Here is a 26376-nt window from a genome sequence, read left to right as displayed (position 1 = left end):
TTCTGCTTCTTGATCACAGTATTTAATGATATCATATAAAATTTCTTCGTACCACTCCTGAAAGCTTTTTTACACCACTTGAACTAGCCATATCAATACGAAATATTCAGTTAAAATAAAATGCTGTCAGAAATGACATAACACTCACATACACGAGAAAAAAATAGAACTAAAAAAGTATCTAATGCGAGAAATCCAAGATCAAATGTGCTCTTCATTCTGTGTCTCACCCCTTAATGAAATGGAATTGTCTGTGTTCTCAGAATCCGATCCGTCTCGAGTCACGACAGGTTTGCTTAATATTGTGAACGTGAAAACTGGGAACAAAAGTATAAAGTTGTTATATTTGGTAAAAATAACGTCACGTATGCTTAATTTTTATGTTTATATTTTTTATTTTCCCTTTTAAAATTTAAATTTTATTATATAAATTTCTTCTATCAAAAATTAGTGTAAAATAAGAAGTTCTGGCTTCTGTTTAATGGAATTTTAAATAAAACACAGGGTGTTAAAATATTCCATATTTTCTTTCGCAATGTTTTAACATAAATTATGTCTTTAACAAGCATCGTAATTAGATTAAGAAGTGTTTTTTTTTTAATTCCTAGAAAATGTGTAGATTAGATTATTTTAAATTGCATTAATATTAATAGTTGAAATAATAAAATTGTAAAGTAAACGTCAAAAATATTTATTCAATAACTTTAATTTCATTTTTAGATAAAAATGAGTAAGTCGGAAGTTTGGGATAGTTTCAAAAAGTTCGGGATAGACAATCTGAATTCATTGTAATAAAATGTTGAGCTACAAAAGATCATCTACGAGCAATCTACATAATCATTTGAAATCAGTTCATAAAATAATTGTTGGAAATAATATAATTGTTTAGTTTCTTGAAGACCCTGAAGAAAAACTTACCAAAGACACTGAAAGCTGAATTTTCATTATTTGAACAAACGAATAAAAGAACAAAAAACTTAGATTTGTAATTTGATGCCAAACTCAGTAACTAGTGAACGAGTATTTTCAATTTCAGGAAATATTGTGCCCAAAATAAGAACGAGACTTAGCTACCGTTCAGTGGATATTTCATGCCTTTAAAAATCCTATTTTCTTAGAAGAAATTAAAATTAGTGAAAATAATATAAATATTATTTGAAATATTTGTTTGAGTTTTCGTTATTTTATGTAAGTAATAGGTATATGTAATCTTTAATTTTGTTTTTTATATTTTGGCTTTGATATTGATTTCGTTTTTTGTTATTTTATATAAATTAAAATAAAATAAAAATAGGGATAATATTTATTATAGAAATTTTATTTTATTTTATTTATTAGGGAAATATTTATTAGGGAAATTATATTTATTTTATTTTATATAAATTAAAATAAAAATAGGGAAAAATATTTTATTTTTCCCTATTCAATTTTTTTTTACAAAAATTCGAAAATCGGCTAAAACCGGTTTTTTTGGAAATGTCGAATTCGAAAACCGGGTTTTTAAAAAGTCGGTTTTTGTATAAACCCTAAGCTGTACCAATTTTGAAGTTGTCCCCGCGTTTCATATAAGAATCCATGATAAGCTTGAAATATCTTTCCCATGTCATTTTTTTTGTATATTTCTTGAGGCCATATTCCATCTGATACCATGCGTAAAATTCAATTTTTTTCCCAATACTTTAAGTAGGATGTTTCCGATATCGGACAAGTATCCATATGCTACTTAGCCAGTCCGGTACAACGACGATATCCATGCGCTTACAATGCAATATCTAACTATGTGCGCATCAATAAAATGCAAATCAAAGTGAAAATAATAGTATTCACTAATTCTGTTTTAAAATTATAGAATAATCTTAAGTACGAAAATTAGAATTGAATCTAAAATCAATCAAAAAATTTATTAAAGCTCATTTAAACACATTTGATAAGGAATCGTCTCCATGAGCATTAAATTATGTTACAAATTTGGACCATTTCTCTTATTGCTTTATACTCGATAGCCCATGAATATTTGGCTGTTCAGAAATTCAATCTATGTAACAGTTTTAAGTAGTTTCATGCGCAAGCTTATCTAAAGCGACTTCCATATGAGAAAACATAACCACTCTACTAATCCCTTTTCTTTATTTAGAACTAGCCGCCTTTGGCGACCAGCCGGTTCGCCAATCTTAATGTTCGTTAAAATTTTAATAATTAAATATTTTATGCAATTTCTACTTTAATAGCTTCTTCATCAAAATATTTTAAAACTTCAAATTTTGATTATCATATAATTCATTCATAATATTATAAAGGCCTTCAGTCATAACGTAATATGTATCTCTCTCGTTTTCTGTTAGCACCCGTAGAATTTATGCTTTAAATTAAAGTGGAAAGAATTTATCTTCAATTAATATAAATATTTTTTACTGAAACAAAGCATTTTTTTATAATCTGATTACTGAAAATAGTCACTCAGCGTTTAAACTTTATGGGCACTAAAGAATATCTTTTTTAATTTATGCAATATCTCAATAGTTGGTCAACAAAATTTTCTTAGATTCATTATGAGCAGATCGATTCATTAACAATGTTTAAATTTAAATGCATCAAACACTAAGAAAATAAAACGAATCGTTTAAAATAAACGTTTGAAAACAGGTTTTAAAAAAACTACTTAAAAAACGATGTACTTAAAACTATAAGCATATACAAAAAATATATAACTAACATAAATACAATTTACTTACAAAAGCATGCAACTAACCCAAAAATAATTCAAATCATCCATTGATAACGTTGTCATGGCAACAATCAGAACAGAATGCGCATGCGTGAATTTTCTTCGCCGGTTACGTAACGCAAATACGTGATTTTTTCTACGCCAGTTGGGGTAACGCTATGCGGATTAGAAATTTTTAATTTCCTTTATTCTGTTTTATTTTAATTCAAAAGTACTTCAGAATGAATCTGAAAGATCGATTCATTAACAATGTTTAATTTTAAATGCATCAAACATTAAGAAAATAAACATAACCGATTGAAATAATCCGCCGAAAAATTTTAACCCTAGCCTCATTACTGTTGGGAGAAAAAAAACTGAAGCCTTTCTCGTTTGGCGCTGGGGATAATGGAAGATTTTTTTGGCGGAAAAGTTGGCGGTGGGGAAAATGGAAGATTTTTTTGGCGGGAAAGTTAGTTTTTAATTAATAATTAAAATTCTAATTAAAAATTCGAAAAAAGAAACCCCAGGTGCACATTCCCAACCTCCAAGGTATACATGTACCAAATTTGGTAGCTGTATGTCAAACGGTCTGGCCTGTAGAGCGCCAACACACACACACACACACACACACACACACACACACACACACATTGAGCTTTATTATAAGTATAGATATAGATGATTGACCTCCTAATAGGAAATTTGGCAATAACTGAAATAGAATAAATGATGCATCCAAATACGTAAAAACATTTGTGATCTATTGTGACAAACAGTTTAATTAGTTTTTGCCTTATGGAATAAATATCTAGTAAAATACAAGAAAAATAAACATTTAAAGAAATCAATACACTGTAGTACATGCCGTGATGGAATTGAAAGGTGAATGTAAACAGACTTCTGTTTTATATTGGTGTTTCAATTAAGTTAATGGGTAAAATATATAAACTTTTTTGTAATCCTAAATACCAATTTTCACACATTATGTTTATGATTAAGTTTACACTGTTGTTTAAAATATTAAAACAGAAAAAAATGTTCATAAACTGGATTCGACTTCCCAGTACACATAAATTATCCTTCTCTGCATACTCCGAACGTATAGCGGAATTAGAATATGAAGGAAGGTGACAAACCCTCGAAGGCCACAGCAGTCCGTAAGCGTGAGTGTGACCAATCCCGGACTTCCGCATGTACTGATGTAATGGAACGCGTTTCGTGCATCGTAATATAACGAAAATAGTATGCATTTTGGACTTACTTTAACCGACTGGAGTTAACTTCGACGCAATCTAATATGTTGGAAAGAAATACAAAATTTTGTTTAAGTCGTTGCGTTTTTTTTAGTATTCGCTTCCATATACATACAAATGTAAATGTCAAGACATGTTCTCCTTTGACGGATTTGGTCCGTAATTTTATATAAGGTCAGTTTTAATGATTAAATTGTATACTAAATTCTATCCTATGGCGGTTTTCTGTATGTTATACTGTTCAGACGCATGTAGACAAAGATGTTTTTCTTCATCTGATTTTGTCCTGTGATAAAAATCTATAAATTTCATGTAAAGACTATATACCAAATTTAATCTTTTTACATCAAGGCATTTTAACACATTTTTATTAACTCGCTTTCTTGTCTACTTGATACAAATTTTGCACTTGATTTTAAGCTAACTTTTCGCTGAACTAAACGCTTTAAACATAGCTCAGAAATAGATGGAAGCGTCATATTAATTCGCTTCTTTGTCTTTTTGTTTGATGGAAATGATACAATTGATTTAAAACTAATTTTTAAAATTCGCAGTCACAAATTTTTGTGACAATCTGTATGGGTTAAGGAGTCTATAATGTGTTATAAATTTATATGGGCTGGAAAATGTTTTAAACTTTTTAGTCTGTTTTAAAAACGTGGTATATTTTTTTTAAATATTTATTTAAACAATTATTGTTTGGAGATGAGTTCAGAGGTCCAGTTTCAAAAATCATTCTCTGAATCGAGGCCGATCTGAAATGTGGAAATTTATTATTCTAGAAGTCAAAACATTTTTGGCAATTACAGTATTTCTCGTTGTATACTTCATATGCTAAGAAGTAAGAAAAAGAAACCTTTTTGCTTCTCCTGTTGAAGCAAATAATTGCATTCATGCATTCTTTCAATATAAATTGCGGAATTAAATGGGAACAAAAGAATACTTCGTAATGTACAGGCTTATTAAGAGATATTTTTAATACTTTTAATTTGATAGGCCCGGTGATCGCCATTTGATCAGATTTCATAGTAGCATATTTTTCTTAATTATCTATTGAATATGCACAATATGATAAGCAATAATAGTTTCAAAATCTATCTAAATTAATATTGATTCATTTAAATCATTTGACTCTTTAGGTATACTTTTCATTAAAAAATATTTTCTTACCATTTGCTTGGCGCAGCATGGCCAAATATGGCTTTTACGCCAGAAAAAACTAAAACAACCAACCATAAAAAAAAGGCTTATTTTTTTTTTTTAATCCTGATTCACATTTATAAAAAATTTGCAAAATCGGATATTCTTAATCAATATAAATTCATGGAAATTTTAATTTTCAGAATCATACCAATAAAAATTTCGTAACAATCATGCCAATTTGAAAAGGCCGCGCATATCTAACCTACAATTGAAAAATGCATAACTCGTAAGTGATAACATATTCAAAAATTCTTGTAATACATCTGAACTAACATAGTTAAGGTGTTTAAACAAATGCAATGGTAAAGTGTTTGTGAAGAGATAAAATGCGAAATCGGGTAAGATTTTTCTACCAAGACACTGCGCTGTTTTAATAACCTTAAAAATATTCAAATAGCCGTGCAGTGCGTCATAGTGTGCTTTTGTAATTTCATTCGTCTAAATATTTAATAATTTTGCATAAAACTACTACTAGATGTTTTCAATAGTTCCGAGGCTAATTTTATGGAAAAGAATAGCGATATGACTGAGAGTTGGCTTTGTAATACCTTAAGGTATAACAAAACCTATCTTTTAAAAGTGTATTCTTTCAACAATATATTACACACTTATAATATGATAAACGCAAATGTTCCATTTAATTCAAGGATTGTTTTCATTTAGCTTTTAATTAGAAAACCTTCAGTTAAAACAAACTTTCACATTTTTAAGGTTGTTCGAATTCCTTATTTTGAAAAAAAGTTTTTCTGCAATTCGATTTCTAACAGTTTTGCAGCCTTTCAGTATCAATTCATTTATTCCATATGAAAATGTTACATATTTCATTCATTAAAAGCTCTTCTAAATGTATCTCTTTACTTTCTTCGTTTTCTAATTATCTTTTCCTAGCACGTGGCTCGCATTATTATGCATGTGCTGATTACCTAAATTTGATAGTCTTATACAAATCAAAGAAATATCTCAAATTTAGATGTAATTTATCTTAAAAATCGATGGTCAAACTTCTTTATAGGCTTTTCACCCTTTTGTTCCTTCATTTAAAATTTTTGTAATCTTTTTTTTTTTCAAGAAAGAAAAGATTTCAAGTAGAATTATTTTCAGTGATCCACTGTTATGAATTCCATTTCCTCAATGAAGAATTTGGGAATTGCGATAGCCGACCCTATATCTACAGCAACTTGCAACATGAGCTCAATCTTTCACAAAACCACATTCTATTTTGAAAATGAATTATTCCCTTATAGAAAATATTTTTAATGAGTATCGTGTAGAATCGTAAATAATTATGTAAATAGTTCTACAAGGTCATTGCCTTTAATAAAAGAAAATTATTTAACTTTCTAAAAATACTATGGTCCAAAAGCGGTTTTTTTTTTCCCTTCTGGTGCAAAATTTTCAAAAGAGAATTTTCTTCTTTTTTTTTTTTTTAAAGGGCGATTCATTTAGTAGCATACTTTATATTAGTTTTACGAAAGAATGGATATATGTTTTCAGAATTTCATATGCCAGCATATGACAAACTTAGTACATTATAATTATTACGTTGACCTGGAAACCAAATTTGAACCTCGCACTTGAGATAGGAGTCAAAATCGATTCCACTAAAGATTCATCGTGGAAACCAGATTGGAACCCGTTATACATGGTCCAGTCACATTAATTTGTTCACTGGGATATTGAACCATACCAACTCCATTGAGGTAGCCAGCTATGATAGGTTAGCAGGGCGAGGATCCATGGTGCAATCAACCCGATCGAGGTGATCCTACACATTCTCGATTGGGTTCAATTCCGGGGAATTTGTTAGCCAAAGGAGTACAGTAAACTCATCATGGTGCTCTTCGAACCCCGCACGTTCATTACGAGCTTTATTACAAGTCGCATTGTCCTGCTGGTAGATGCCAATATCTTGAGAAAAAATAATTCGCATGTAGGGGTGAACATGGTCCGCAAGGTTAGATGCACATTTGTGTTGATCCATCGTGCCTTCCACAATGAGAGTACACCCAGAGAAAGCCACCAAAATATTCCACAGACCATAATTCCTCCTCCTCCAGCTTGGACCCTTCCGATAATTGCTGCAGAGTGTTTGCTGTCAGATATTCCACACCTTATACGCCAATGTCCATTTATCCGATGGAGCACAAAACGTGATTCATTGGAAAAAGCCACCTATCTCCACTCAGTGGATGTCCAGTTGCAGTACTGGTTTGCCAATTACAGCCTTTGTCGCAGATGAACAACTGTCAGCTTAGGTGCTATAATTTTGCTATTAGCTATAATTTTGATCCCTCGCCAGGCGTCTGTTGCGGAAGCCCATAGGCAGCAACGTTCGCTGAACCGTCGTTGTGGAGACACTGTTGGTAGCCTCTTCATTCATCTGGGGGGGGGGGGGTCAGTTGCTCAGCTATTGCACGTCTATTCGCTCGAACGAACCTCCGCAGCCGTCGTTCACTTCTGCAATCTATGGCCCGTGGTTCACCGCATTTTCCATGTCGCTGATTGTGGATAGAGCCAGTTTGCCATGCACGGTATACTTTTACCACGGCGGCCCGCGAACAGTTCACAAAATTAGTCGTTTCGGAAATCGTCCACCCTTGGCCCGAACGTCAACGATTATGCCCTTTTGGATGTCGGATAAATCGCTCCGTTTCTTATGATTGCAAGAATTGAAATGTTTTCCGAACACACTTTATATTTCCACCAAATTTGCTGATAGCAAGTGCCTTCTGCGAATGGTTATTAACGTTGACGTCAAAAGTAGGCGGTGGTCACATTAATATGACTGGACTGTGTATCTGAGTCACAAAATTTTCTTCTAATGTGTTGTGGAATTTTTGAAGACTGGCTCTGACATCGTCCTCGTTATCCGAATAAGGATTAAAATTATGAAACATCCCCTTCCTCCAAAACAGCCCTCACCTAACTTTCAAATGAAGCATAAATCTAATTAAAATGACCAAACATTCGTTACCTCAATAGATGAAAAGTCATAAATCAAAAGGCATTTCTTAGTCATTATCCTTCAGGGGGACTCCTTCAAATTCCTATTCGAAACATCTTAAAAGTATTCAGAAACTTCAAAGCACTTTTCTGACTTCTTGAAATTAAATATATATATAAAATCTCGAATATATGCATTCTATATAAATGCTCGTTTATTGTCTGAAGAAAAATTATATTTAATATCCCAAAATTTTTTATACCAGTTGGATTAAAGAAACATCCTTTACAAAAAATATAGTTAGATACTTAATTTAAAGGCAGGCTACATTAAACATATGAAACAAAGATGTGGGAATAAATTTAATAAAAACAATTTTTTAAATCTAACTTTGAGTAGTACGCAAAAATAACATTTCTTTAGTTCAATTATTTTCTTTTTAACCTGTAATTCATTTTTATAAATACAATAAAATCTTTCACAAATTTAGTTCAACGAAGAAGTATTAGAATTTAATTAAACTATTAAATGTTAATCTCTGAAAATATTTTCATTTTAACACATGAGTGTGGAGAATTCCAAAGCACTATCACATCAGTAAAGTAAAATTTTACGTCCTATTTTTTATACTCGTAAAACAAATTAAATCAATTAAAATTATGAAATTTTTTAAAAATATTAACAAAAAATATTAAATTTTAATAAATTATGTTTAATAATTTTTAGATTCAAAATTTTAATAAAAATAAATATTTTTAAAAAATGAAATCGATTCGAATTCACTTGCAGCAATAAAACGCATTCTTGAAAATTATACAAAAGAAAATTTTAAAAAGTAGAAATTTATTTACAACATTCACAACTAATTGATACAATTGAACTAATTCACAACTAATTGAATTGAGAGTGATAAATACCTTAATTTTATAAAAACCAAATTCCTTTTATTATTTAGCAATCGTTATTTTTACCTTCCATCACATGCCCATGAAAATAATAAATTCATTAAAGAATGAGTCAAAATGATTCCATCCGAGATTTACAAATGCTTGTACTGCTTTCACCTGCCACGGCGATTACAGATCAGTGACTTTTTTTCCCTTCTGTCACGCATTGCGAATTAGGAAGTCCACTTCATGCTCTGTGAGGTTATTGCGTGCATATATTTAATTTGTTAGATACATTGCATAATCATGTTTACCTTGCTGAAGGCAGAGAACGATAGTGAAACGCCTTGTTTCTCACAACAAGCAAAGCTGGTGCGGAGGAGTTTTAATTGGCGAGATTCCTTGGCGGTCGTTTATTTTTAAATTTATTCTAAACTGTGCATTTCTTTTTAATATCGAATATACCTACACAAAGAATATAAAACATTGCAATTCTTAGCGACTTCGAGCTTAAGATTTTTGAATCCTTACTTTACAGAAAATCGGAAATCATTTTTGATATTATGATTTAAAATTTTAGTTGGTATAAAGAATTTTAATTGAATACAATAATTAAAAAATTTAAAGAACTGAATAAATCAAATTTGGCGTACTATTTTGCTATCAAAATGATTGATATCAATCAAAAGATTGAAATCCATCGTTTGATTGACTGTCTTCAGATTTATTTATTCTCGTATATGTTAATACCCTGACTCAAACTCAATAAAAAATAGTTGAATAATTTTTAACATTATCTAGATTACAAAATTGAATCTTTTCAAACATATGCAGGTCTACAAAGTATATAAGAAATGCTGCAAAAATCCGTATGTTTACCATAATTCCAAATCACTGTATAGATAAATGAAATTCTTTATGTGGTGTTATCAAAATAGTAAGCCAAACTATAGAACTGTCAACCCTATGAGACTATTAAAGAGATTAAAAACGCATACTCGGATTTTTTTTATTAAAAAAAATTTCCTCTCGTGAAGCTGGAATTCGAAGGTAAATTTTCATCTAAGTTAATATTTCTTGAATCTAATTTCAGGCAAAATTAGAGCACTTTTTAGCCCCTAACTTCTGAGATTGCAAAGAATTTAAATACAAAAGTTTTTCGTCTCACTGGAATGATAATTTGGCTAATTTTATTTTTCTGTCTTCAATATTAAGTTATAACGAAATGAAAGTTCCACCTCCTATGAATTATCCGAAATTTCCACATTTCTATTGACATAATTCAAGCCGGTTAAAATCCAAACGAAACTACTACAGTTATCTTAATATGGGGAAAGAGCTATATGCATATATCTTTTGAACGATGATTGGTTTTGGGTTCTAGGGACCATGATCGGTGAAAATCTACAGAAATTTTTCTAAAGTCTTGTCATGAGAACCATTGCAATAAATAGTCTTCCTCTAGGAATCTACCTAAAAGAAAGAGCAGTAAGTGTACAAGAAAGTTCAGAGGAAAATATTTCATTTTTAAATGAAATAGAAGATGGCCATGCACGCATACATCATTAAGACCTTGGATTTGAGTGGCATTAGATTTCATTCTGTTAAAAAAAATGAATTTTCGACCTTGGAAAATTTCATTACTGTCTAATAAATTTGAAAGAAATAAAAACTAGATATCTATTCTCCAGAATTAAAAGATCAAAAACGTTATTCGTAAGAAAATTTATCTTTGCTTCTATTTTTAGAAATTTTAGATTTCATAAGTTTGTTGCAAGAACTCTTACATCGATTACTTCGACAAGTGAAAGAGACAAGAAAAACCACGAAAAAAGTGGCCGTTAGTAGAAATGCTTGTACCCAAAAACTGGCTTCTGTACAAGGGCGATGCACTCATGCATAGTGAAGTAAAAATTTCTTTTTGTATTTGAACAAAATTTCTAAGTATTTTCTATGTTTTAAATGTTCATTAAAATTCTATCCACTTTTTGTCACCAGCTTTTTGCAATTTTGGTAGAACTGTGAATATTTTTCGGGTTAAAACTTTTGAAATTTCTTGGTGGAAAAGTAAATTAAGCTTTTTATTATATTCCTTTTTAACATGAAGTGGATATAGAATAAAACAAATGATACTGAAGTTTTTGGATCAACTGTACAGTAAATACGAGTGTTTTTAATTTGTCAAATATATTTTTTTTCTTTGGGGAATGTGGGTGTAAGGTGCAGCATTCAGTTTACTCAACAGTTTGGGGGAGCCATTAAACCATGAAGAATATGAAAGTTCAAACATAGTTAACATTTAGCTACTTGTACAGAAATCACTCAAGTAATCCGAACGTTAATAAACTTCCAAGTAATCCGAACGTTAATAAACTTCCAAGTAATCCGAACGTTAATAAACTTCCAAGTAATCCGAACGTTAATAAACTTCCAAGTAATCCGAACGTTAATAAACTTCCAAGTAATCCGAACGTTAATAAACTTCCAAGTAATCCGAACGTTAATAAACTTCCAAGTAATCCGAACGTTAATAAACTTCCAGCTATCAAGAACAATTCATATCCATTAATTTACTCCCTTTAATAAAATTTCAAACAGGAATCTTTGAATACTGCACGAATCTTTAAATAAATTTCTTAAGGAATGTTTGTAGAAATCTTTGCTGTACTGTAAAAGTTGAAAAAATCGTTAATCTCTCCAATATCACAAAACTTACTGCAGGCATTTGTTTCATACTCATAAAGCTTTAGTTGAAAAATTCCAAAAATTCCATACAATCAGCAGATGCAGAATCGCATTTAAATCACGAGAAATTTTGATGTCGGGATTCCTTTTTGCCCTAATTGTATGTCTTGGAAACTATGTCCATTCTTTAATAAAGAGCGTCAGACCTTTTGATACTGTGCAAGACTTAAGGCTCTGCAACTCGTTGAATAGCATGATTGTCCTGTCATCTATTTCTTTCGTTCCGGTAGATTAATTTCTAAATAAATAAAAATTGTTTCCTTTTTTCTATTCGTCTGTCTGTTCCAGTTCCCATATTCGTACGATTCTGCGCGAAACAGTTTTAGGGTCCTTATTAAATGACATATGTTGGTTTTGTTCTGCTTCAGAATCATTATCGTCCGAGCGATTTCGTAACCGTTTCGTTGACAAGGAACATCTCGTCATTCTTCCATCGAGAAATGGAAGAATTTTTTCAAAAGCATCTTTTAGCCTGATTGTCTTCAAGATATTTCTGTCCAACTGTGGCGAACTCTCACGATAAGTACCTGTTTAATCTTTAGATTTTTTTATACATTTTATGATAATTTGATTTTATATATGATAGGGATTTATTGAATGTATGCAATGCGATCTTTTTACCCTATGTAAATGTGCTTATCACTTTTCAAACAATGGTGTCCCTTTAAAATTTAATTCATTGAAATGAACTTTTCTGTATAGAGAATTAACGATGTGCTGATATTCTTAACAATTTGTATCTTACGTACGTCTTCATTTTATCACATTTTTCATCTTATTTATAAAATCTCAGATTATTTGCATTCAAACTTTTAAGTATTTTCATGAATGAAATAACACCAAGGCAAGTAATCATTTATCTAACACCTTGGCATATTAATGTTCTAAATTTGTCTTGTAGCTGAATTTTGAAAGCTGAGTATTTTGAATAAGATTTTATTATTTATATTTGTCTTTAAATTTGCTGTGATATCGTGGAATTAACTTTTACACGTGGAGTCGTATTATATTAATAGCAGCTAATCCTTATATGCATGGCTAGACTTTTGAATCACTATTATATCATGCAAACTTTCAAATAAAAATATTCCACAAAGGAAATTCCTGATTTTCTTTCAAAATCGTCTTTGATTTTTGAATAATTTAAAAGTTAATTTTAAGTAAAACAGGGGTGTTATATTGTTCTCTCGAGTTTCCTTCCGCTCTTTGTTTCGATAAAAATATTCTTTAACCCTTTCTATGGCCGTAGGAAGTATGCTTCCCACCAAATTTATAAATCCTTGTATGAAATTATGTAGGTTGGATTAAGTTCTGACAAATTTTTTTAGTAAGTCAGAAACTTAGATGCTTCAGGTCTTTATCTCAGACAAAATGTCTTGATTTGTTAATTATTAACCAAATTAATCAAATTAAATTTATCTAATAAGCTAAATGAATCCCTTTTCTTATTCTAATTTCAAGCCTAAAAATATTTTAACATAATATGATTAGAAGAAAATGGCCCTTTAAAGGGTTAAATTGCTGATATTTTCAGGAATATCTTTTTTCTATTTATTAAATCCTAAACCAACCGCTTCAGAGTATAAAATATCTTCCAAAAACAGACAAATTTTATCCACTCTCAGATATCTTGTTAAATTATGTTACCATTCTCAGAATAAATTCATCTCTTCGTTGAAAAGAGCTCGTTCTTTCCAAAAACTTATTTTTTTGGTTACTGAAGCAAACCTTTTCAATGCAACTTTCGTTTAATGGATGATACAGAATCTGTTAGAACGAAATAGTTCTCATCTCTCTGGGTATCTAACGGCTGTTCAACACAGTAATTAGCTCTTAAAAATTGTAAGTATATTTCTCTTGAGAAGTCTAGTTATTTCTGTGATTCTCATGATATTTCTTTTGGAAAATTTTTCTGATCATTGAACATGATAGGAATATAAAGACCTACCCGGCTTCATGATAAAAAAATTTTAAATATAAAAAAAATTAATCTGAATTTTGAGATTTAAAATAAGATTCTGTGTATTATTGTTTTATTGATTTTCATCACTTCTTCATTCTTTAGAAATTTACAAATATTTTGATAAATTTTCGCTCTTTTTTAATCTGTTATTTTAATAAATTATTTCATTATATTAATTCAGTTTTACACCAGTTTTGTATGCACAAAGTAGTTGTGTTGAATAGATTTTGAGACTAATACAAAACCTGAGATTTTTAAAAATATTTCCATATAATTTGCTTTATGGAACTTCTAAACTACAATTTTAAATTGGGATTTTTATGATTTTTGACTTGCCTTTTGGTATGAAAAATATTTTAGATAGGTGCAATATTCAATTTTCTAAAATATTTTAGATACTTTCAATATTCAATTTTCTAAAATATTTTAGATACTTTCAATATTCAATTTTTAAATAATTTAGATGTCTGCAATAGTCAGTTTTGTAAAATATTTTAATGGCTGCAATAGTTAGTTTTCTAAAATATTTCGACATCTTTTTGAGGTATACAAAGACGCATTAAGAATACCTACCCCAAAGTAAGTTGAAATCTTTTAAAGAATGAACTGTATTAACATTTCCTTCGGCTGACTATTCTCCACCTCGTTAAGACTTATATCTGTATCTCAGTTGCCTTCTATTGCTACAGCGCAGGAGGTGTACAATTTTATTGGAGGCAATAAATAGCTTTTTTCCGCTTTCTCCCGGCGTAGGTGATAGTTAATACTCTTTCACAAACATTTCAGGTCAGCTGCTCATCTGTTTCGAAACGATGATGAATAAATTAACCACTCAAGGTTGCTAAGTATACGGATCAATTACTTCCCCTAAGAATCAAACTTCGCCGTTTTACACTACACTAAAAAGCTGTATTGACAGCAGATGTAAATGCCACGAGCGATTGGCGTCGTGTGGTCACGTGGTTAATCCCGTTCGCTACACAAGCAAATCTGTCGTTGATATCGGCCGGTCAGTCTAGTTTTGTTTTTAATCTCTTTCTCCTCGTTTTCTCTGCAACTTGTTGCCGCCGCACTCGCATCTTCACACCGACGGCAGGATGACAGCTATTCATCGCGTAGCGCCGGTGGAAAATAAGAAACCATGCCCGTGTAAGCATGCTTTAGTTTCCGCGCGAATTCATTTGTTTTTTACTCTATGGATTGCTGATTTTTTTTTTTTTGACGCATTCAATCATGGATTATTACTGTTTTGATTATGTGAGAAATGGTTAAGCTTGGTATTATTTATTGACTTTTGTTGTATTGAGTTTTGCTTTGAAATTTTTTAACATGGTGGGGGAATTTTTTTTTTCCTAACTTCTTAAGTATCCCCATTTTGGCGTTTTTTGATATTTGATAAATATTTGTATTTTCATCACTATTAGAATTTGGTACTATTTTTACATTCTTTTATCTGCTTATTTATACAATTTGTACTAATTTTATAACCAAGAATTCTTAAAAGTCCCATTTGTTTTAAAAATCCCAATATCCCCTTTACAGTACTGAGCGTTTTATTTAAATATATTCTTTCGTTTTTTTATGTTTATATGCAATGTACTTGAAAATATTCACTTCTGTATACATAATATGAGCTACAACAAAGTCTTACAAACTTTTGATTCAATTTCATAAATATAATTTACTTTCACGGAATTAAGTTTTTTTCATTTAAAGGACATCTTATTTTCAACAAACAAGTGATTACTTACGAATTTATAAAGGGAAACAAATATTGGCTTAACACTTTATTGACCGAATTATTTTACCATCACTTTTTCAAATTTATTTTTGAACAACTAGTTAAATTTTGGTACAGACTTAATAAGTACAGTAATAATCCAAGAAGAAAAAAAACTTAATTAAATTAATTATAAAAGACTTTTAATATCATTTTTAGTTGAGATGCACTGATTTCTATTGGAAATACGTTCTTTGTGTTCTTTCAAATATTGTTTTTAAAAAAAAGTCATTGTGTAGTCGTATCAGCAAGCTTTAAAAGGTACTTTAACCCTTTAAAAGGCCATTTTTTCTAGTCATATTATGTTAAAATACTTTTAGGCTTGAAATTAGAATAAGAAAAGGGATTCATTTAGCTTATTAGATCAATTTAATTTGAATAATTATGGTTAATAATCAAGTGACAAACCAAGACGCATCATTTTGTGTGAGGTAAAGAACTGAAGCATCTAAGTTTCTGTCTTTCTAATAAAATTTGTCAGAACTTATGCCAACCTACATAATTTCATACAAAGATTGATAAATTTGGTGGGAAGCATACTTCCCACGGCCTTAGAAAGGGTTAAATTACCGCCGGTAAATAAAGGGTTAAAATGCAGAATTATTTAATACTCACCTATACGATTTTCCAATGGATTAAAATTCCTTTACTTATTTTATTTGAATCTTGAAAATTGATGTGTTTCGTACTTTCTAATATTAATTCATTCATTATTCATTTCCATTGCAAAATCTTGTAAGAGAATGGTGCATCAGCGACATCTCGTAACTTGTTTTATGAGTTTGGATTGATGACAGAGGATGTACAGAATCCGAATTTTTTTCCCCCTCTTATTCTTTTCTTGTCATGTGAAAGCGGTCTGTGAACAATTAGCAGCTGTAAAGTCTTATGACTGCTGTATGGATTTTTTTCTCTAAACTCCCTTGTCTTATTGTCATTGCATGAAATTTGAACTGAGCATTCTATAGCAAGAGACAAAATGAAATCGAAACTACCATGACAATGAAAGACTTTAGAATACAAAAATTGTGAAATAAATTATGCTCTTCAGTGTCTAGCTATAAAATAACAGCTAGTATTTTTCGTTTATTTTTTATAATTGCTTCATTGTAGAACCATGTATTGTGGATGCACGGCTAATAATAGCCAAACCGGAAGAAAAAAATGTTCATGTTGCTATAAAATGTCATTTTTTCAATGGAAAAATACTTATATCAATGTACAATATATACTGCGCATATACTTTTTAGTTGAAATGACATTTTAAAACAAAGGACACGTGAACTCATTTTTCTTTTTCTCCAATTAGTAACCTTTAGCAGTATTACGATGATATGCAAGTAATCGATGTTTTAATTTTTTGTTTTCAAAACCGAATAAGATAAGCTCTTAAATTTAGCTTTAAATATTTTAGTTAAATACATAAAATTCATTATGTTAAATGAATTTGTAGTGGTAGGGTTGTAGGCTGTTTTTCTTTGAACTATTTGTTATATTAAACTTCAGAATTAAATTATAAAATCTTAATTTACTAAAGATTTTATCTTTTATAAGAATATTTCCCAATTTTTGTAATTTAAACGGAATGAGAATACTTCATATGATATTTAAAGTCTTTTATAACTGGATGTTCCATGGTATTTTCTAATTTGAATTAGAAAAGAATTATTTTCAAATCTGAATATTGAAAATAAGCATTTTTGTAGAAATTCTAAAATATATCCACATATACGAGGTAGTTTTGTTTTGAATCATAGAACATTTTATGAAAAGTTTTACTGTTAATATTTTGGTAAAATGCAATATGATTTTATTGATCTTTTCATACATAACAATTCAGCTTTAAAACTGGAGCAAATTCTTGGCAGCAACAATGCAGAACAATGAAAACCACCTGTTTTCCTCATTAACACATAATTTTAAATGTTGTGTAAAATATTTAAAAACAATTCAAAAAGTGAAAATAACTCGGTAGAATTTTGTCCGTTAAATAGTTCAGTAGTTTAAAAACAAAAGATTTTTTAACTATCAAGTGTGTTAAGAGGATAGTTACGCAATATTTAATTTTATCTATTTTGAAAATTCTGGAGTGATTCATGCAATAAGTTTTCGACTTGGATTTTTCAACATTTTGTATAATTTTGATTCAGTCTCATTATAAAAGAATCTGATTTCTAAACAAATATTTCATATAAAAAATAATGAAAGCACAATTTTCTGTGCAAAAGGATTTTCTGTAAAAAATAATAAAATGTAATAAGTTGTTTAAAGAAACAGTTAACTTTTGTTTTTTGTTTCTACAAACTTTAAAATCAATTATCTCTTTGACTTAATTTTTTCTGTTAAACCACTTTTCATCATGGAAATTATATGTATTAAAGATATTTTCAAAAAGTTTCCAAACATTTATATTAGCAATTTCAAAATAGATATATTTCATGATAGATTTCAAACTAGAATCAATGATAAACTTGAATAATAATGAATGTATTAATTACATGCCACAATTCTTTATTTTTTTCGTTATTATATATTTAATTAATATCTGTGACAAAGTTTTCTGCTGAGTATTTGTCAAGAGTTAAGTCTTGTGCTTAAACAGGAAATTCAAGTAAAAGTATTTTTCCAATCCGATTTTATTTCGGAAGAAAATTGGTGTCTACTTGTATGAAAAAAAAAAAAAAAAAAAAACTTTTTTTTATCAACATTTGATTACTTGTAGTTATTGACAGGTATCTGTCAGGGGCTGAAGTATTTTCAATCCTATGAGTAGCAATTTTGTATTAAGAGCTTAAATTGTATTGGAGAAAGCAAATTTTGCAACCCGAGTTCATTTGTCTAACAATCAATTTCTTTTTGTTTTAGCTGTAAATAACATATTTTCTAATCCTATAATTAAAGTAACGAATAATTAACTTTTAAAATATATTTGAAGTTATTATAAATGGTGTCTCGGGAGTAAATACATCTTCTGGATATGCGAAAACATTTAAGTAATAAGAATAACAATTCGGTTACAAATAAAGTAACTGAAATAAGAATATTTAATTGAATAAGAGGTCCAAAAGATTTTTATATGCATTGAAAATCAGCTATTTTTGTCATTTAAGTAACAAAAAGTCCTCTTCAGATTATAAATAGAAAAAAAAAAATGTTACAACGCAGTAAAAAAATGGACCAATTTTTTATGCAATTTTTTGGACCCAAACAAGTTCAATTTCTTAATCTGAATTATTTAAATTTTCTACAATTATAATAAAAACTCTTTAATATATCGTTCTCAAAGGATCGTTACAAAATGGCATTATTACGGCGATGTGTTATTTGATCCTGAATTTCATAAACTTGTTTCGTTAATACAATAATAATCTATTTTTATAAAATTGGTAAGAATATAAATATTTTATTAAATCATATATAATTTTTTAATTTAAAAATACTATCACTCTTTAATTTTTATTTTCCTTTGTTGCAAATGAGTTCACTTCCTTGGTTGTTTAATAAGCTTTAAAGATTTTTTTATTATATGAAAATAATTATAATGATGAAAATTAAAATTACTTTTCTTTTCAACATAGGTGGTTATATGTTTTGCAGTTCATTTTAGTGCTAAAATCTGTTAAATTTTTAAATATTTATTTCCTGGTTCTCTTCAAAGATTTCACAGTAGAATTTCTGGTTTATTTAAATAAAAATCTAAATATTTAATATTCCTATGCCATAATCGTGATCGTCGTTGATTCATTATGGCAGATATATACTTATCATAACAGGTTTATGAAAAACACAAAGAAAAGGATTGTTGCAGAATAACAAGGAAATATGTGCAGCCTGCTGAGAAGGTGTTAATAAGATGTATTTCTATGCAAAACAAAATGTTACTGCCTTTTATGAGAGAGTTTGATATTCAAGGGGGGTTTTTTTCTGGTTGGCAACCTGGAATTTCTTGTAAAAAAATCTTTAACTATTACCTTTTTTTAACATTGCATTTTTTGTTGCTTCTTACCCGTACCCCTTCATTTTTCTCCAGAAAAATCAATTTTATACAGCTTTTATTGTTTGTATATACTTTTAAAACTACTTTTATATTTATCAAATGAGTGTCTCTTAGGACGAGCGAAATGCGAAGCTAAGGAAAAGCACCTTAATTTTACATTTAATAAAATTAATCCTTATTAATTCCACGTGACTCCAAATACATAAAAAATTATGAAACAAGATTTCTTTTCAATTCAAGATGCGTTTTCTGTATTCGGACTTTTCTACAATTATGCAACTTTCAAGGAAATCCAAAATACACATACGGTTTGCAAAGATATCAGGAATACAGGACTAAACAATAACACAGGAATATAAGACACACATGCATCATGTAACCATTCCACGGATTGTTCTAAGAAGTAATGAAAAAAACAAGACAAATATTTCAGGATGCCATGTATATTAAACTTAATTGTGATATCATAGCCAAAAAATATCTACCCAAGACGTTATAAGTTCTCCATCAGCCATGTTGACTATACATAGGAATAAACAAAACTATTTTAAATAATGCCATTCCAATCTTTAATGCTGACTTGTTCTTGTACACCGTTTTCAGGTGTTATGCCTTTTCAAACAGCTTTTGTTGACCGTCATGTACCAAGACCTCCTTTACTTCGAAATGTCTGATTCTGTCATAGAAATTCTAGCAGAAAATATAATTTTGTAAACATAGCTTGCCGTTTCATAAGAACTATAGCTTGAACTTTGGCGCAACTGCCCTAGCGACCATAGGGAGAGCTGCATTTAAATTTGTATGGCATTCTTGAGAATCCTGAATCATCCAATATATTCTGAAATTTCAAATAAAAACGGAAAATTGTGTTTAATCGTTATTTTATTTGAATAGCTTAATTGTGACATTAGATTTTGAATAAGAATGTGATCGTTCCCTCCCGTAAATTGACTCCATTCACCAATGATCTCATAGATTGCTCGTTATTATGGCATTTAGGGGATAGTAGGTGTAATTAGACAAAGCTGTATGTTATGTGCCCTGTATAAAATAGATTTTTGATTTAACTGGTACTTTATGGCATGGATTACGGACAGAACATGGTACTACAGAATGCGGTACTATATGGCAAGATTTAAAATTTCTCTTCCACTTTACCTTTCCCGCTGATGTGGTGTGGAGCTTTGGAGAAGGTTGCGCCAGCTCATGTGTCGTTCTCGACATATGACCGTGACTCCAAATTACAAGATTCATCCCAAAAATAGCCCTAGTGTTGCTTTAAAAAAACGGGACTTTCATCTAACTAAAACTTTTTCTCCATCCTCGACCCTTCGATAAAGAAACTCTTATTTCTTTTATTGAATTTTAAGAATCTTTATATTTTTGAACTACTTAAATAATCCGGTTTTACTATTCAAATTTATAAATTTTTCTAGAATTATTTCTCGACCATTAGAGAAATTAATGAATATAAAAATGAGCAGAAACTGATAACTAAGCACTAACATTTTTCTTTGTTGCGTTTATTTGATATTCATAAATCCAAATTTCAAGCAGACAAGAAGTTTAACATAAAGTTAATATTCATTAAAATGAATATTTAACTATTAAGTCTAGCACGAAATTAGAAATTAAACTTCTATTTTAAAGAAATTATCCCTTTTTAAAATTTTTAATTTATTCAAGTTAATCTTAGATATTTATTCTAAATGCATAATGTAATTAACGAATTCAAAAACACTTTATTATCTAAGCTTTTACTCCTAAATTCAATTCATCTTAATTTTTCCGTTATAAGCTTAAGATGATAATATTAAGTTTCTTTTGTAAGTGCATGCCTAAATGAATTTTCTTTTTGAGCTGATCAGATATTGTTTTTTTTTTTCCTGTTTCGTCCTTTCATCTCTAAATTGAGTATAATCAATTTTGCTCATCTCTAGCTTATATGAATGGTCTTGGAATATCATCTTTGACTCGCTATTTAATTTTCATTAATGTAAAAAAAGGGGCAAACATTTGATATTTTGCCTTTTTTGGTGTCGTAATATAAAGTAACATATGTTTTTCCATATCTTCACCAGTCTTTTGTTTTCTAAAAATAATCTGCATATCAAACCATCGGAAACAATTTTGAGATGAAGCTATCATCTCGTGTGGTCTGTAAGTCGGTCTTTCAATGTTTGTCATTAGTCGGGTACCTGTTTGGCCTAATGGCATTCACGATCCACTGATCATATGATTACAGGGTGAAGATCAAATTACACCTGAGATCCGACATTAATATGAGCCTGTTGCACGAAACATCCTATTTGTGTATGGATAATGAAAAGATGTTTAGGTGTCACCCTATTTATCTGACTACAGCGCAAAGTTCCAATTCTAAAACTGACTTTATGCAATTTCAAAAAAAAGGACACTTTTCGTGCTAAACTTTTTAATTGGCGAACATAATATCAAGAGAGTTTGTCAACGAATACATTTACTAATAAGTTTACAAAACAACTGAAGGGAATTTGTTTGGTAAAACAAATATAATGCTACTTAATTACTTATTTTGAAATTTGTTTTCAAAATGTGAGTAAAACCCATTTGCAGGTATTAATTTCAATATGTTAAAACAAATGTCTAGTCATAAAATATTGGGAAATCTAGTAGATCCATTGACATAATCAGATGAACTTTCTATTTCATTGGCAAAAAGCTTAATCCGAAATTTATAGGTTTGAGTTCTTAAGTGTTAACGTTTTAGCCTTCATATCGATTAATTTCTGTTAATTTGTTACTTTTTTCAGCTGTAATTCCAGTATTTTCGAATAATACTTGGGGTCGAATTTACTCTGACATATAAATAAGGACATGCGACTAATTAATCGTTAAATAAATTTATCCATATTACAAAAAATAGTGGTTGAAAGAACAGCAAATCTGTGCATGGTAAAATCTTCATCGCTATTTTTTTTTCCAAAAATATGATTTTAATTGAATGCGGTTTAAGTCTATTACAGCGACACCTGTATTCGTATTTTAAATAAGTAACGAATACGGAAAAATTTGATTTTCTGTATTTCGTAAAGATTGAAAATTGAAATCGTTTATTTTAAAATATTATTAGCTCTTTGTGCTAGAGAGGTACATGGTCATCAATTGGAACTTGCCCAAAAAAAGTTTATAGAACTAATAATATACAGTGTTGTAAGAAAGACAAGACAAGATAAGATTTTTAAAAAAATTAAATTACACCTTATATTTTATGCCTCCTAACAATGAAATGAGGTTTTATGTTAATAATTATGCATATAATTTCTTTTCAGAGTGCAAAGTGTTAAATGTAGGATATTCATAAACTTATGAAGTTAATGCGCCACCATTCTGAAGGGAATCGTTTTATTAGATAAAAATATAAAATGAATCGGCTAATAAAGGGATTTAATTAGAATTGTATCCAAACGAATTTGCTTTTTTACTAATAATTTCAATATTCTTTTTAAATTCTATACAATAGACTTTCAGTAATCCGGCACTACACTTATACGACCCCTCATAATTCCTTTTCCAAAGGAAAATGAAGGAAAATGAAATAACTACATGCAGGTTTTAGCGACTTGGCACGACGTAATCAATAGGATTTCAGATTATATTTGGTAATATTTATTGTATATTAAGTAATACTCTAAATATCACTTATGTTCAATGAACACAGGTTTTGTTAAGAAATTTTTAAATAGGCTTGTACTAATCTGCTGATTTTATTAATTCGCTGTACTTTGGTCTCATATCTGCTGGATTACGAGAGTCTATTATGTCATCGTACTATTTGATATTTCAACATGTTTTAACTAATAACTAATTTTATATCCGATTTTAACCATTTTATTAATTGGATGTAGTTCATTTCTTGCAACAACTGTGTATGTTTTTAAAATGTATTGCATTTTTTTAATTTTATTTGTCTGTTAATTTACAGTTTGGAATTGGTCAAATTTTGAAATGTTACGGATAATTAGATATAGTTGGCATCATTGAACTCAATATTCATGAAATTGTAGATAGTTGGCGATTATATAGCTTGATCCAATTGGTATTTAGAAAGCTTAAGTCAGAAAATATTCTTTTTTTTTTAAATCTACTGTATAATACATTTTATTTCACTCAAAATTACCATACTTTCAGACTAAACTATAATAAAGATGAGACATTTGGTGTTGAAGGTATCACTTTCGCAAAACTTCACATACAGATAGTAGTTAGTAAAGTCGTTAGTTTTCAGAAGTGGCGCCAGAAAAAGAAAATATTATCGTTTGACAAATACCTCGAGACAGTTTACTCTGTCATAATGGATATCTTTCTTTCAATCAAATAAGGTCAGCCTCGAGCTGCAAAATATAAATAGGGCAGTTGGAGCGTGAAGTTCGGCATTTTACAAGGAGCACCCATTCACCAAGACATTGGATTTCTAAAATTCTGAACAGCGCAGAAAAATAAAACAAAAGCCGGAACTAGGGATATCTGTGTTCTCTCTATAAGTGGAATTTCTACTCAAAAATGTTTTCAATACCAGTTATGTGTATGGTACGATCCAAATACTTTTTCACTTTTTATTTTATTTGTTAGTATTTTCGTTTTTGAAATGCAAAATTGTCGTGTTAGTCGATTGTTAGAAGACTTGAGAACTTATTTTAGATCTATATTCGTGAATTGGTTTCGGGATTTTTTTTTTCTCCTTATTTATAGCCTGAATAGATAATTCTGTATTCATAGTGATACCTGCACTTGACCATAGTATGATTACGCTAAATTTGTTTCTATTTTTTTAAGATTATAAAAGAAGAAAAACAGATGAAATTAGTTTTTGCTTTTTATCTTTGAATAAAAGCCGTTGGCTCACTAGCTGCTTTATTGCTAGGCTGCTTTTTTTCTAGCAATAAATTATTTCTAGTTGCAAATTATATACATACACATATTATTTGTTGAAAATAGTTTAATCTCCTAGTTGTATTTTAAAATTCAAACATTTTGTCCTCAATTGCTTTAATAAAATTACTCCATTTTAATAGTTTATCATTTTGATTGCCAAAGAAATTTGTGAGAATCAACCATTTGAACTATTTTACTACTTCTACAGTGAAATTAATAACACTATTCTACCTAATGTTAAATTTTGACAAGCCCATAGGATAAAAAAATACATTAAATCCTATATATACATAAGATTGCGAATGTATAAGGATTTAATCCCATGCAACTCCAGGACCAAAGTATAAACAAATGCCAGCAGAATACTACTGTAGTACAGTTAGACCCATTTCTCTCTATGTATGATTTGTGCAACAAGGATAAGTAGCGGCCATGGCATTATGTTCTTTATTCTTTCCCATTTGGAATCCGTGGTTTTGGAAGAATAAGTAAGGCCCATGGTATATTTTTTAACTGCTCATCATATCAAGATTCAAAAAGGGACTTAAATGTGCTTACTATTTTGTTTTCATGGCGTCTCTTAAGGCTGATGCCGGGGACATCCATATTGCCCTCGGATATGGTCGCTACACAAAGTGCCTTGCACTCTACTTCCATAAAATGCTTCATTTTAATATTCGTATAAATTTAAATCTGCAAGCAATAGAAGAATGTACTCCAGAATTAAAACGGCTTCATGCAAGTAGCGAACCTTTTATTTGAAGGCGACGATCTACAGTGGGATTTCTCAAATTAGATGTACGACAAATATTTATGAAAAAGTGACTACTGAAAATATAGCACTTTGTTTTCAGATTCCTTATAGCTTCCTCGTTTGCGTGGTTTTATTTACATTAATGATAAAGTTATATTGGATAATATTTATCTATTTCAATATAAATTCATATATTTTTCGAATTCTATTAAAGTATGAGTTAAACATTTTAAAAAATTAACTTTCATGCTTTAAGAATTTAAATTTTGAAAATAAATTCTTTTTTCCCCCAGATTTTGGAATTTTTCAGATATTTCGATTCAAATTATTTTTTATAGACAACGTTTTTACTTAAAATAAGCCATTTCTATTTCATGGGTTACCCATTTCTGTATCTTTTTCAGATAAACATAATACATGAATAAATGTATAAATAAAGTAAAACAATGTTTATAAATTATGTTGAAAAATTGCAAAAATCACAGCAAAATTTTTCAGTTTCACATGAAATTGTTTTATAAGTTTGTATTTACTTATGAAGCAAACGTATACTGCATTTACACATAAAAATACTGTTTGTGAATGGAATATATTACGATTTTTAGGTGAATACTGTGCCGTAACATCTTACCGTTGTTTTGCGTTCTAACTTGGAAATAAAAATTTCGAGATATTTAATACCATTTATAATGTCTATGGAATGTTGATTCAAATTATAGTTTATGAAATTTGTATATCTTGGTTTTAAATGGAAATCTGAGAAGGGAACTTTGTTTAATTTTAGAGCAATAATGTATGGCCCGGAGACTCTTTCCATTTACTCGATTGAATCTTCTTGAGCACATATGTCAATTTAGTAATTCAAATTAGTTTTTAAATTAGAGTGATTTTCTTAATACTTTCTATTTATAAAAATCTAACGGCTGAGTCAATACTTCGAGATATGAGTGGAGCGATCTATAACATAAAAGAAATTATATTTAAAAAATAGGTTTCAAAAGAAAATTTAATCAAGCACGAAAGTAGTCAAATGGGTAATTAGTATGATATATCTATAAAAACCGATGTTTATATTTTCCAAAGCAATTATCACGCAAATTTTATTTGTATTATCTTAAGACTGAAAAAAAATTACCTTTTTAAACATAACAATTCCATTTCAGTAGAATTTTCCCTTTAATTTCATTATTTTTAATTCACACTCTCCAACAATGTTTTCAGTTGTTAAA

General features: G+C 29.5%; 1 protein-coding gene across 3 annotated transcripts in view; it reads left to right on the top strand.

Annotated features, from left to right (window-relative positions):
- Positions 1–26376, top strand: part of LOC129963084 (potassium voltage-gated channel subfamily KQT member 1-like) — a 161437-nt gene that overhangs the window by 52489 nt on the left and 82572 nt on the right. Inside the window, exon 1 of one of the 3 annotated variants that reach the window (XM_056077125.1) lies at positions 14700–14851. The exons of 1 other annotated variant lie outside the window; for it this stretch is intronic. In XM_056077125.1, the coding sequence (XP_055933100.1) occupies positions 14844–14851 (8 nt within the window). In that variant the 5' untranslated portion in view covers positions 14700–14843. Of the gene's footprint in view, positions 1–14699; positions 14852–26376 lie in introns of those variants that run through there. One more of the 3 variants, XM_056077122.1, reaches the window with a different exon arrangement.

The sequence above is a fragment of the Argiope bruennichi genome, chromosome 3 (assembly GCF_947563725.1).
Source record: "Argiope bruennichi chromosome 3, qqArgBrue1.1, whole genome shotgun sequence".
Classification (NCBI taxonomy): Eukaryota; Metazoa; Arthropoda; class Arachnida; order Araneae; family Araneidae; genus Argiope; species Argiope bruennichi.
The sequence above is the reverse complement of the archived record's forward strand: the minus strand, read 5'-3'. Positions and strand labels throughout refer to the sequence as shown.